Below are 13,753 nucleotides of genomic sequence, written 5' to 3' on the forward strand. Positions count from 1 at the left end.
TAGATATCTTTTAAGAGGTTGATGGTTCATCCTAAAGTTCCCATAATTTGATTCTTTACCATACAGCTTCCTTTGATGTTTACACTTAAATTGGTTTTGAGTGACCTTAGTTATAAGCATTTGTTAAGGGCCCATCTGACTATTCAACAAATATTTATTGTTTCAGGTACAGTTTTGATGTTAGGAATATAGCAATGAACAAAACAGACAAAAATCCGTATCGTGGGATTAATAATCTAGTGAGGAAATGCAGACAATAAGTAATAAGAACAAATAGATATATGTTAGAATGTTGTAACTGCTATGAACAAAAAAGCAGGCAGGACAGGGTGACTGTGAATGTAGGGGCAGGGGAAGTGACACCTAACCAGGATGGTGAGAGTCAGCCTCATGGAGAAGGGGACATACGAGTAAAGACTTGAAGGAGGTGCAGGAATGAGACATGCATGTATCTAGGAAAAGAATATGTGAAGTCACAGGGAACAGTCAATTCAAAACCCCAGAGGCAGGAGCATACTTAATATATCTGAGGAATAGCGAAGCTACTTGTGTCTGGAGAGGAATGACTGTGAGTGAGCAGGAGGTGCCGTCAGAGGTTTAATGGGTCCAGATCACTCATAATGACTTTAGCTTCTGTTTGAGAGAAATAGAGCCCTTAGAGGGTTTGAGCAGAGAAGTGACATGATCTGATTTACATTTTAACATGATCACTCTGGCTGCAGTGTTCAGAATGATTCGGGGTTAAGAGTGGGACTAGGGAAGCTGGTCCAATAGAAGGCAGATTGGCCAGGGTGACAGCAGAGGAGGTGGTGAGAAGAGGTCACTGATAGACTGGATGTTGGGTTTAACAGAATTGTCAAGGATAACTTCCAGATTAGGGGCCTGAGCAACTGGAAGGACAAAGTTACCATTAACGGAGGTGGGGAAGATTTGGTTGAAGCAGGCTTGGACATGTTAAGTTCAATAAATATATAAGACACCTGAGAGGTGCCAAGGAGGCAGCTGGAGATGTGAGTCTGGAGTTTGGGAGAGAGTTAGGGGTTGAAGATATAAAATTGGGAGTCACTTTCATAAAGATCATATTTTAAAGCCAGCAGTCCAGATAAGATCACCAAAGAAATGAGTACAGACTGGAAAAAGAAGAGATCTAAGCAAAGAGCCCTGGGGCTTTGTAACCTTAAAAGGAGGAGAGAGCCTCCTCACTCCCGAACAAATAGACCAGGAAGGAATGAAGGAGAAAACCAGGAGCCTGTTGCATCCTTGAGGCCTAGTAAAGAAATTATTGATATTTCCGAAGAAGGAAGTGATCAGTGCCTCAAATGCTATTTGATGGGGGAGTAAAATGACTAAGAATGGACTGTTCATTTAGCAAGGGTGAAAATCACCAATGCCCTTGACAAGAGTGGTCAGGGGAGTGCTGTGGGTGGAGTGAGTTTAATGAGGAATGGGAGGAGAGAAGTGGAGCAGTTTGCTCTTTCAGGTTTTACATAAAAGGAAGCCGTGAACTGAGACAGAGTTAGAACCATCAAGAGAAGGTTTCTTTTGCTTAAAATGAAAGAAATAAGAGCCTGTTTGTATGCTGAAGGGTTTGCACCAGTTGAAAAGGAAAATGTGATGATGAGAAGAGGGGATGCGATCTAGTGTTAAGTGGAAACAACACACTTAGAAACACAGATGGGATCCACAGCAGTCCTTCACGTAGATCCCACAGTCTTCAGATGAACAGGTTTACGTAAATGAGGAAGAAACAACACATTCAGTCTTCCTGCTAAGAATTAGAGCATTGAATGCTGCTATCTCTGGAGGCAATGAGGCAAGAAGAAGGAATAAAAATATCTCTATAGATATTTAATAAGTTTGATAACATTAAAGATTGTACACTAAGCTCTTTGAAAGCAACAATAAATTTTGGAAAATAAGTTATTTGGTTTAGGTACAAAAATATTGACTATTTTGAATGTCTGACAATTTCCCAAAACGATATTTTCTGCACTGCTTACAGCACATCCTTATGTTCTTGTGTTTAAAACTTAGTCTAGTGTCACACATCAATTTCTAAATTTTTCCCTTAAAATATAGCGGGGTCTCTCCATCAATTTTCTCAACCTTTTTTTAATCTGTTTCCCTTTTTGAAAAACTATCTCTCACTCGTTTTTCCGTCATCCTCTCTCTACCATGTGAGATCCACTGGCCTCTGCATAGATATTCGAATGCTCACAGGCTGAGTGGGGCATGCACATCTTTAAGTGAAATCAGCTCTCAGGATAAGTTAAATCCCAAGTGTCCCCAGAGGCTCAGGAAGAAAGTTATTAATGGTGATATTTCAAGAGAAAGTCTAGTCTGAAAACTAGACTTAATTTTATTACACAACTTAATGTAAGACATTCATATTATCATGTTTCTAAGTGCATGCAATTGATTATGTAGCATATACAGTCAATTTTACCACTTTATTATAAAAAACACTGATCATGTATATATGCATATTTTTAATCCAAATCTTACTATATATAATAGCAAAGGTCACAGATGGTAAATTAAATAATTCAAAAGGAATCATTTGGGTTTTCATGAACTATCAGTTTTCTGTAACCCAAGGTAAGTATAATCCTTTATTCTGTCCTAAAATTCAATCTATGTTTAGAATCTGAGTGCTGTGGCTTATATACTAAATCATTCAATTTATTGGTCTAAGAAGTAGTGGCTCTAAAATTTCAGTGGGCCGAAGAATCACCTGAGCGCATTTAAAATGCAGATTCATGGGCCCCACTCTGAAATATTCCAGTAGAGTGAGACTGAAATAGTACTCAGGAATCTGCATTTTTACAAGTGCCCTCATAGGGAAGATAGTATATTAGTACAGACTCGAAGGAGGTGAGAGAATATGACAGACACGAGGTGCTATAGAAACACCATTCAAAGGGTTTTCCCTGAGCAAGAAAGAGGCTTTGTAATTTCAAGCAAACTATTTGTCATATGATGAAATACCCCACCACACGGAACCCCGGAGTGTTGGTCCGTAAATCCCCAGCTCTCCAAGGTCCCAGTTCTGGCATCAGAAAAGCAGGACAATCCTTGCTTGGGGTTCCATACAGACCCCGCAAGAACACAGAAGGGACCTGTGGCCCCTGCCAGCCTGTGCAGAAATAGCCACTTAATCTTTTGGTGGAATGCTTCTTTCTGCTTATTCACTCAAACACTTCCAGGAGCTATCTGTGCTCTCCTTCTCTGGAGGACTGGAGGCAACAGATTTTATCAATTGCCAAGCTCTTTCCCACCCTGACTTCATCCCTAGTGCAACATTACATTAAATATCATTAATCAATATCATTAAATATCCCATCTCCTCTGTCAATTTACAGTACTACCTAGAAAGATTATGAAATGGGTCAGTACAGCACAGAAAAGAGTAGCAAACTTTTTTCTTTTTAATGGAGAGATGTTTTCTAATGCTAGATGCTATGACAGTGGCAGTGATGCCTTTACCTGCTTTTGAAGACAACTGTATTTTATTTCCTCTGCGATTGATAGTTTTCTTTAAAAAAATAAATAAATAAAAGGCAGGAAAGTAAAGTGACAACCCTGAAACTCTTTGGCAAATTATGAGTAGAAATTAATTTCTGTGGCCTCTATCTTTTAGAGCACCAACATTAACGTTGGCATCAACTGCTTACTAAGCACCTAGAATTCTAGAGGTGGAAAGAATTTCAAAAGATACGGTACAGCTCCTGCCCTTGCAGAGACTTACATTGTTGTTGGGAAGACAAGACACATAGATCAAAAGATAGACAAGTTACACCACTAGAGGCCACAGAAAGATGAGGAGGCTTAAACTGGGTCTTGAACATTAGCAGAGAGGAAGGAGGCCAGAGTAAAGACGTGAAGCAAGAGTGAGCCTGAGCGAGGTGCATGGCTTGCCAGGAAACAATAGCAGCCCCGCTTAGCTGAGGTACAGTAGTTCAGTAGGACTGCAGAGAGGGAGCTGGTAGCCAGAGAGAAAACCTGGAGCTGCACTGGAGAGAGCGAGCCTTCACTGTCAAGTCAAGGAGTTTGGAACTTGACTACAGACAAATAAGAACAGTCAAAGAGTTTCACACAAAGCAATATTTGGGAATACTCACATGTTAAGAGATGTGTGGGATTGATGGGGGCAGTCAGAAAGCTACCAGAAAAAAATCCAGATATCAGATGATCGAGACCCAGAGAGTAGCAGCATTAATTACTAGTTTCATAGGCTACCTTCCTAAAATATTACTAAATTGAGTTGTGCTACAGATGTAGCATCAAGATTTTTCAAAGGGTGTTATCAGAATGAAACTTTGGGATGTATGTGATATTTTTGAAACCTTCCCAGTAATTGATCATTTTTATGATAAACAATATGAAGGGGAAAGAAATTTGGTTTTTTTACATTTTATTTAAGAGGTTATGTCTCCTGTTTCACTTTTCATGTCCAGTCAATTTCACACTATGCTTTTAAGCACTGCCCCCCAAAACATCTTTGGCCTGATAATAGAGAGAAATCTAATTTCAAAGGCGTTCATTAATTTCAGAAAAATGAAAAGCTTGGCTTCAAATATTATTGGAAACTCCAAAAAGTTGGCAGTGATCCTGTAACTGTTCCAGACTCCTACTGTTCCAAATGCTAATAGATGGGTTCCTAATTAGTCGTCAGACAAGGAGAAGAAAACTTGTAACACAAGTGAAACTTCCCCTATTTTATCAAACAGTAGTCACTAGAGGAACAGCCTCTGGAGAAGTCAGCTGGAGTACCAAGATTCTGAATGAATAGTAACCTATGCCCCTAATTATAGAGAACTGCCGAGAAACAGAGACAGATTGTTTCAACCTAATTTTTTTCTATTATGATTCTGATGTTTGGGGCGTGTCAAGGATGTGGGCCATCTTGGGCACACCCATGTGGAAAGAGAGTACATTTTATTACCTCATAGCCAGGCAAGCCTCATTGCAATGATTTCTCCGCCTGCACTGTAAGAAGGACCTTTCTTTACAACTTACTTCTGGAAAACAGAATAAGGTAACGCTAGCGCTAACTTTTCATTCTGACTTGGTGTTTGTAGCAACCACTATGTATAAGCCATTGAAGTACTGATGCTGGTGACAAAATCAGTGCTTTTTCCCAGTCCATGCGGTCATGAGTGTGTGTGACACTCAGGATCACTGGTGGATCTTTGAATCCTCAGTACTCAATAAAACACAGACTCTGGATTCGTTCCCATCTGCAGCACAACCCACATGAGGGAAAATGTTTCTTTGGCCTCCCAGTTTCTAGAGAAATCACTGTTCACTGCACTGATTTTCATAACCATAGAACAAAAGGAATACTACTCTTAAGGTTCTCTTCCTGTTTGGAGATCAATATGTCTTTAAGCTTTGAACCTTCTGTGTCATGGTTTAAGCACAAATTTTCCACAACTCATATTTGCAACATGTAAAATACAATTCTATTAACTGATCCTTTGCCTTAAGCGATGTTAGGTATTTGCCTTGGGGATTTTGAAAGACATATGGCAAGACAACTGGCCCCTAACATAGTGTATATTAGTCTGAGAACACTGGGATGAATTAATACGCTAAATGCCTAGGAAGCATAAAATTCACATCCATGTTAAATATGAACATGCTCAATATTATACTGGGGAATGACCTCAAGGTGGAAGTTTCTGTTCTTACAAATGTTTATTTTCCTCCAAATTTATTGTGTTTTTCTGTAATGCTGTGAAAAGTCTTCACTTCCCTTTCCCCAGGTGTTGTTCAAAAAGCAAGCTCTCAACCACAGACTAATCTTCATCTTTTCAATGTCTTGTATGTTGATTTAGTTTCATATGTAAGTATTTATATTAGTTTTCCTCAGGGATTTATACATCAATATATATATATATATATATTCCTACACAGATATATACAAGCTTTTTATCCTCATCTTACCACTTGACAATACAACTTTAAATATGTTTTACACAGCTGTTCCTTGGTCAAGGTCATTTGCAAGAGCAAGTCGGTTTCTGAAGAAATCTTGTTTGGTGGGTGAAGGATCCATTGAGGGATTCTCATTAGTTTTTTCCCTGTATTCTGATCCACTGGACCTAAAATCTCAGCACACAGATAAAGTACAGGTTGATTTGGTTTTAATTGTTTTCAAATATTTTATCTATCCAAATTGTTTTGCAATTGTAAAACAGTTGCCTCCTAGATCTGGAATAATTTTTACTTCCCCTGAATTTCATGACTCAGGACATGTGTAACTAAGATTTGCAGTGAACATAAAGAATTTACCTTTCTAATGCTTTATGGGGACAGTTGTGACAATTGTGTATGTCAGTGTAAGAAATTGTGTAATAACATTGTAAAAGGGGAATAAAGGCTTAGAAAATTCAATAAATCCTATTTTGATTCGATGAAGTAACTACTCCACAAATTAGCAAGGCCCTTAAATTTTAAGGGATGGAATTCATTGTTCTCAACCAAGGTTATCAAGGGCCTTTACTTAATTTGGGCATTACATTACAAACTCTTGCTTTTGCTTGTTTTCATTTTAAAATGAAAAATTTATTGAAGCCAACCACACATATATGCTACATTTGGTAGAATGCAGAAATTAGTACAGTAATCAGATTAGGGAGATTCTATTATGTCAACCACCACATAGGAGACCAAGCCCAATCAAGAGGCAACAACTCAAAACAGTCCAATTGAGTCCCCAGTCGAGGGTGTATTCTTCCTTTCTCTTGGTTAAGCCAGTTGGGTAATCCATTCCAGCTCTGCACCTTCTCCAGTTTGTTCATGTCAGAAGTCCCTAGAGGGAGGAGGCTTTCTGGAAATAACCTCTGATAAACTAGGCTGGGGCCCTTTGGCTAGCTTAAAAACTCTGAGCTAAAATGAGTAAAACTAGCCCAGTGACTTAAGAGCCAATATCAAAAGACCTCATGCAAGGTGTATGACAGTGACATTAGACATGAAGTTCTTTGTCCAAAGCTCCTGCACAACTGAGCAAGTTCTCCATATGCCAAGGCAGAGTCAGGCATGCTTCCACTATCCACAAAAGAAAGATAAGTTCTTTCACTATCATTGATATGCTTTGAGTGTCCTCATTGTTGCTATTAGATAAGTTAATTACGACTATCAATTTACTGAATTAATTGGGCAGAGTTCAAACTCCTTTACGTTATTCAAGGAAAGAAGTTGGATCCACACAAAGGCTAAAACCCTGATGTCTGGAAGCCTGATGACTGATTAGATTTTTTTTACTTTTTGCCCTGATATTTGGTATCACAGATGAAACCCTAGCTGCCTAACACACTTTCTACGTCTGGTCAGTAAGGAGCACTTTTCCGCTATATCCCAGTGCATATTCTCTATCCAACCTGAGTACATCTGGGTATTCATTCAATAAGATGACAGCTGGGTGGGGTGAAAGTCCTCTTCCTTTTCAGCGCAGAAGCCCCCTTGGAACTCTCCCCTGAGACCACCTCCACAGGTCCCACCCTGAAGCTCCAGGCCTTCTCTCAGAACTCCCAGCTACCTCCAGTTCAGATCTTCCCTGGTTAGCACACTGCACCCAAAATGTTAGGAAGATAGATTTTTGACCATGTCATTCTTTCCCCATATCTTCTGTTATCCAGAAGACTAAGAACGCCTAAGGTTTGGGGGGCAGGAAGTAGGAAGCAAGATTTGAATCTGGCTGGTGATTCTTCTCAATTGTTTTCCCACATGACAGTTTCTCATCAGAAAGTCATTGGTCAAAACTTAAAATCTTTACCTTCCATTTCCCCTCTTAGCTACGTCTGATCTCTCCAAAACCCAACATGTCATACTTTGATGGTTCCAACATGCAACTGTTTCATGTTTACCTGGAAATGGGAAAGCTTTGATGTCACCACCAGCCCCAAGGACCACAGAAATCTTCACCAGTTGCGTTCCCATTTCTGAAACAAATGCCAAAATCGCCCTGTCTAGTTTTCAAAGTCCACAAACTCAGCTTAGTTTTTTTTTTTTAACTGCTCTTCTCACAAACCACCTTCTCTATGTCTGCAGGTGTGTGAATGGCTCCGCAGTTCTTGATATTAACTAACAATTAACTAATGGCTAACTTGTTAATCATTTTCAAAATCCAGCATTCTACTGTAGCTATGACTAAAAGCTCATTTTTATCCTTTTAAAGATATTTTTAACTGATTTCTTTCTAATGAAATACGGCCACCTCAACTCATGGATTCCTCCAAAGGTGTGGCTCTCGAGTAATGCTTACCTAAATTACTGAGACGTAAGCTGCAGAATCTAGGAGAAAGAGCTAGTGTATTTGCTTTTATCCCCTTCCTCGATAAAACGGAAATGGCTTTTGAGTTCCTGGGGCCATTTTGGCTTACTGCAGGGCAGACCTGGGAACACATAAAGGGCCAGGCAGGCAAACGCTTGCTGGGTAAGGGTAGGATGGCAACTAGTACATTCCGACACAGCCATCCAAATATTTGACGGGAAAAGAACGGACCTGTCGCTAACTTTCCTTCCACTCAACTGACAGAGATGAAGAAAAATCACAAGTTGGGTGGGTCATACAAGCAGCAATTTCCTACGGTAAGCCTTAAAGTTTGTTTGTTTGGAGTGGGGGAAGGGAGGAGGGCTGGAATTAGTGCTGCAGGACCCTCTGACTTAAGAAGGGTTGGTTTTCTGATGGAAAGACTCTGCCTTGAAAGCTTTAGGAACATGCAGATGGAGAAGTAAGGGAGCAAGGGAACACCCATCCTGTCGGCCAAATCAGTTGGCCCAGGTAATCAACAGGGTGACAAATGAACCGTTCATTTAATGTATATTTGTAGAGAGGTTACTATGTTCTAGGTACTAAACCTTGTAGCTAGGTTACTCTTACATTTGGATCGTAAGCACCTAATGACAGTACCTAGAACACTGAAGATCCTTAACTTAGTGACTGATTTCAAATGACCTACTGAGTAACATCTGTAATCAGGTTTAAGTAAATGTTATCCCTTCAGCCATCTCCTTCAATTTTCAAGTTGTATAAGGAAGTGAAATGGGAAATGAGAGAGAACCCCAATGTGGGTAAGAATAGAGGAAGAACTTGAAATAGGCTCTAAGGAGGTAGAGAAGAAGGTGAGGGTAAAGTTATCAATTGATTCTTTAGTAGTCCTTCTTTCTATTACATGGTCTGTTCCACAGCCAAGGCTGAGTAAATGCAAAGACAGCTGATAGGACACAAAAGAAGTGGATTCACTGACACTCAATCATATGGGGCCCTGCAGAAGTGCTCTCTCTGCAGTGTGTGGTTAAGAAAATAAGAGATCCTGATGCGACTGGTAGAGGGAGGGTGCTGACTGGGAAGGAGACACTCTGAGGCATGTGAGTTACAAAGTGCTAAAGAGGAAGAAATGGGTGAGGAAACAGAATTAATCATTTGGAAGCCATATTCTTTGTCTTCCACTCCCCCCAGAGTTGAGGATAAAAAGAGAAAGCATCTACATTCCCTGCCCCTAAGCTGTTTTACGTAACCCTTTTTCCCCCATGCACACCCCCAACCAAGACTACTTATTAGCCTAAGTGCAAGATTTATATATAAAGATGAAGTAGCATCTGTCTCAGACTTCAGGACAGTCTAGATTTAAGTTTTTGAGAGCCTCCAGATAGATCCTTGCAGAATGGGATAGTCTGCCTACCGTCCTGCTCAAAGGCAGGGGGACAAGGATTCAGTCCAGCATCAGTCTATCACATTAGGTCTGTTCCTGGCTTCTAAGAATCCTCATTGAAAATTTTTTTAATCATTTAACATTTTCCAACTTTAAGATATGCAGTCTTTATTCTGACCAATTCTGGGCAGCTCTCAGGGACACATGACCTGGCATCTTACCCAGGACAAATGTGCCCGAGATAGAAACAATCAGAGCGTCATCCTTTTCCCCAAATATCTTGGGCATTTTTCAGGATTTTTTTTTGTTTTATGATGTCAGCTTGACTCTCCCTTTTGAATCCTTGTGGGTAGGAGCATTCGGCCCTCCCAGCCTCAGAGGGAAGAGAACCCTTTCTCAGGTTTTCTGTTGCATCTGGCTCCATGCCTAGCTTCGTCCCGAAGCAGCATTCTGGGTGGGTGGGGCCACCAGCCAAACAAGCCCCTATGGATACAAAACGTGTGTCAGCGCAGACGGGAGTGAGCCTCCAGAGGGCCGTGGGAGAGGCAGGCAGCGAGCCCCTGGTGTGACACACGTGGCTTTTCTGGCGCTGGTCCGTCTTGGACCTCTGAGGCCAGCCTCTGACATGACTCCAGTACCCGGGATGAACCACGTCTTGAAGTCCCAGAGCTTGCTGCCAGCCTGACCTCCCGACACATGGGAGGAGAATGGGCTGATTCTCCTTCTCTCTGGTGCCTCCCTGTACCTGTCCGCATGCCTGGCTTCAGGGTGCAAGTTCCTACTAACAGCTGGGACCAACCAAGCCACTCACAATTCCGAGACAAGCATCTCGCACGGCACATGCAGATAATAAAGGATGTTCCATTAATGAGAAGAATCGAGTGTTCTCATCTGAGTTAAGAGCCACTCACCTTTCTGTGCTACACTGGGGCCTCCCTGCCCTTCGTCTCTACTTCAGCACAGTGGAACAAACTTTCCATGGTTCTTGGATGAAAATACTCAGGAAAAGCTACTAGAGCTGCTTCTTTATCCCATGCCAAGTCCCCAGAGTGCCCACCGCAGCACCCTGGACACGAGGCGATAAGCAAGCATCACACGATGGTGCTCACAGTTCTACACAAGATGTAAAAAGCCAGGAAAGCCTGCCAGAGGGAGCAGCCATCTGCGTGGCGCCACCTTTGCTTCCATCCGTGTAACACTTCAAATTTGAAGTACAAAGGCAGTACCAGGATTGGTGGCAGCAAGTGGACTGACGCAGGAGGGACTCATCTATGAAAAAGGATGAGAGGACTAAGGGGATCCATCTGGCCCTCTAAAAAGGATCCCAAAAAGCTGCAAGAGGGCTGAAAGCAATTAACCAACATGAAAATTTGGAGAGTCCACAGCAAGTGCTCAGCACTGAACCAAGGGCTGTGGGAGGCTATAGAAAGACAAAATCTGGTCTTCTACGTGGTGAGTCTTTAAAATTAGAGGTCCCAGGCCACATTAATGTCTTGTTTCAGGTGTTAAAAAGATGTGATCACCCAGACTGATCTACAACAAAGTCAAACTACAGATAAAGCAAATCTCAGGACTAGAAAGCACTCAAGTGGCAATGATCTCCCACCCAGTGTGGCAATCCCTTTCACAGCATCCCTGACCAAGGTCGTCTAGCTTCTCCTTAAGAGAACCCACTCCCTCATGAGGCGGCCAGCTCCAGTTCCAGGCAGCTGCATTTTTAGAAAGTTCTTCCTCTTACCCATTGCTCCTGGTTCTGCCCCCTGGATACAGAGAGGACAAGCCCACTCCCTCTGCCTCAGGTAACTGGCAGAGTGTTTTCTTACATCTCTGAAAAACGGGAATTTGTAAAGGAGCCGTGGTGGATCCATTACTCATTGCTTTCTAACAGACAGCACCCAGTCACTATAAATGGCACTGGGCAAAAAGTGGCTGTTTTCCTGGGAAGTACTGTGGTTTAAAAATAAAAATAAGTAAAAATAAAAAGATAGGCTCGGGGCTTCCCTGGTGGCACAGTGGTTAAGAATCCGCCTGCCAATGCAGGGGACACGGGTTCGACCTCTGGTCCGGGAAGATCCCATATGCCGCGGAGCAACTAAGCCTGTGCGCCACAACTACTGAGCCCGCGCTCTAGAGCCCAGGAGCCACAACTACTGAGCCCGTGCACCATAACTACTGAAGCCCACTCACCTAGAGCCTGTGCTCCGCAACAAGAGAAACCACCGCAATGAGAAGCCCGCGCACCACAACCAAGAAGAGCCCCCACTCACCACAACTAGAGAAAGCCTGTGGGCAGCAACAAAGACCCAATGCAGCCAAAAATAAATAAATAAATAGATAAAATAAAATAAAATAAAATAAAAAGATAGGCTCAAGCAGTGTCCTTAGGAGTTTGGAGCCCTCAGAAGATTTCAGAAGCCTAAATCCCAGGGTCAGGCTGGAGAGCTGTCTGCCTCCAGTTCTCTCCAACCTGTCAAACCTGTCAGTAGGGGGATCTCCCTCCCAATGCAGGGGGCCCAGGTTCGATCCCTGGTCAGGGAACCAGATCCCACGTGCACACCGCGACTAAAGACCCGGAGCAGCCAAAATAAATAAATATTAAAAAAAAAACAAAACTTGACAATAGGTACTGGGTCAGGAAAGATCTAAATCTATGATGCTAGAGCGAGGGGAACAATTCTCAGCTCATTACCCCCTGAATAAAGCGGATCTAGCAATAGTCATGCACGCACGGGGCTACTTTAGCAAAACTGAAAGGGGACTCATGGAGTGGGGCTGTCTCACTGCGGTAGTTTCTCCCCCTTTCCTTCTTCTTCCAGTCACAACAGGTGGGCCCAACAATCGGAGACCTACTAATCTCAGTACTACCCTCCCTATCAGAGAGGAATCAGACAAACCATCGAAAAAAGTCCTCACTCCAGGCCTGTCCACAATTCTAACATCAAGACCATTATCTAAATCAGGAGAAAGTGATTTCCCTGTGCTTCGTCACTTATCAGCAGCTCTGCAAAGTCAGCGATAGTGTCTTTAACTTTTCCATCCACTAAAATGGGAAGATTTCCTGTTTAAAACTCACTTCAAGAACCTCCTCTTCCAAGAGAAACTAAGTAGCGGGCAAATCTAAGAGAGAGGGAACAGGCCTGAGGACCAGTGGAGAGAGAGAGAGCCGTCTTCCAGGCAGGCGATGGCTGGACTGGAGACCCCCCCACCGTCAAATGCTAACGCTCAGCTCTTGCTTCTTACATTTCATGCTGGGGTTTGGCCATGGTCTCCCAGTCTGCGAGACAGTGCTAATAAGTGCTGACCGAAATGACAGGTGGGTGATTCCACACAGCAAGGACTGAGAATCTTAGAAGGACCACAGGAGGGAGAGGCCTTGTTTTTGCCTCCTATGGAGTATGGAAACTCCATTAAAGTGATTTTTTAACTAGGACCCAAGCCAAATCCATTCAATCATTTCTGCTAGGGCAAACACTGGCAGAAGTCCCCAAAAATATGCACTAGCAACCAGGATGACTATAGGCCCCTACAGGCAGAAGCGCTGTGATGCCTTAGAAAACTTTCCACAGGTGGGGAGATCCTGCTGGAGCACCCATTACACCCAACTCCAATAGTGGATCCCACTCCTCCCAGCCACAGGGGGTTTCCTAGGGGACCTCCTCTGCTCACTCCTCTCAGAACACATGACTTTGGGAACAAGGAAGTAGGGCTAAAAGACAGAAGCAGCAGAGGACAGAGCTGAGTTTGCTTTTACTCTACGAGATCACAATGAGAAACATCTTCACCTGGCAGGAATCGTGGCTACTGGGTGCAGGCACTGAGCTTGAAGCAGTTGGGTGAAACCAGGCTACTTGATACTTATTACTGTTAAAACCTCAAGACTTAGCCCACAGGGAAATGAGTTACAATGCTGTCTTGTCTAAGGGCTACTCACTTCTTTTTAAAGAGCTTGCGGAAGGAGCTGCGAAAGCCCCCTTTCTGGTCTTGCCTGGGGTTTTGATCGCTGAAAGATGTTTGTTCACTTTCTCTTTCTTCCTTTGGACAGAATCTCGTGGCGTCTTCTAAATGCATCTCCTGAAAACACAAAAGAGGGGTGT

At 42.6% G+C, this 13,753-nt stretch overlaps 1 protein-coding gene across 12 annotated transcripts in view; it reads right to left on the reverse strand.

The window, feature by feature from the left end:
* Window positions 1-13,753, reverse strand: part of ARHGEF33 (Rho guanine nucleotide exchange factor 33) — a 113,811-nt gene that overhangs the window by 36,582 nt on the left and 63,476 nt on the right. For 4 of the 12 annotated variants that reach the window (XM_036873668.1, XM_036873678.1, XM_036873669.1 and 1 more), the window contains 2 exons: window positions 13,591-13,730; window positions 4,155-6,107 (listed from right to left, as the gene is read on the reverse strand). In XM_036873668.1, the coding sequence (XP_036729563.1) occupies window positions 5,978-6,107; window positions 13,591-13,730 (270 nt within the window). In that variant the 3' untranslated portion in view covers window positions 4,155-5,977. Of the gene's footprint in view, window positions 1-4,154; window positions 6,108-6,584; window positions 10,143-13,590; window positions 13,731-13,753 lie in introns of those variants that run through there. The other 8 variants (XM_036873679.1, XM_036873673.1, XM_036873675.1 and 5 more) reach the window with 7 other exon arrangements.

Source organism: Balaenoptera musculus, chromosome 13 (genome assembly GCF_009873245.2).
Source record: "Balaenoptera musculus isolate JJ_BM4_2016_0621 chromosome 13, mBalMus1.pri.v3, whole genome shotgun sequence".
NCBI lineage: Eukaryota > Metazoa > Chordata > Mammalia > Artiodactyla > Balaenopteridae > Balaenoptera > Balaenoptera musculus.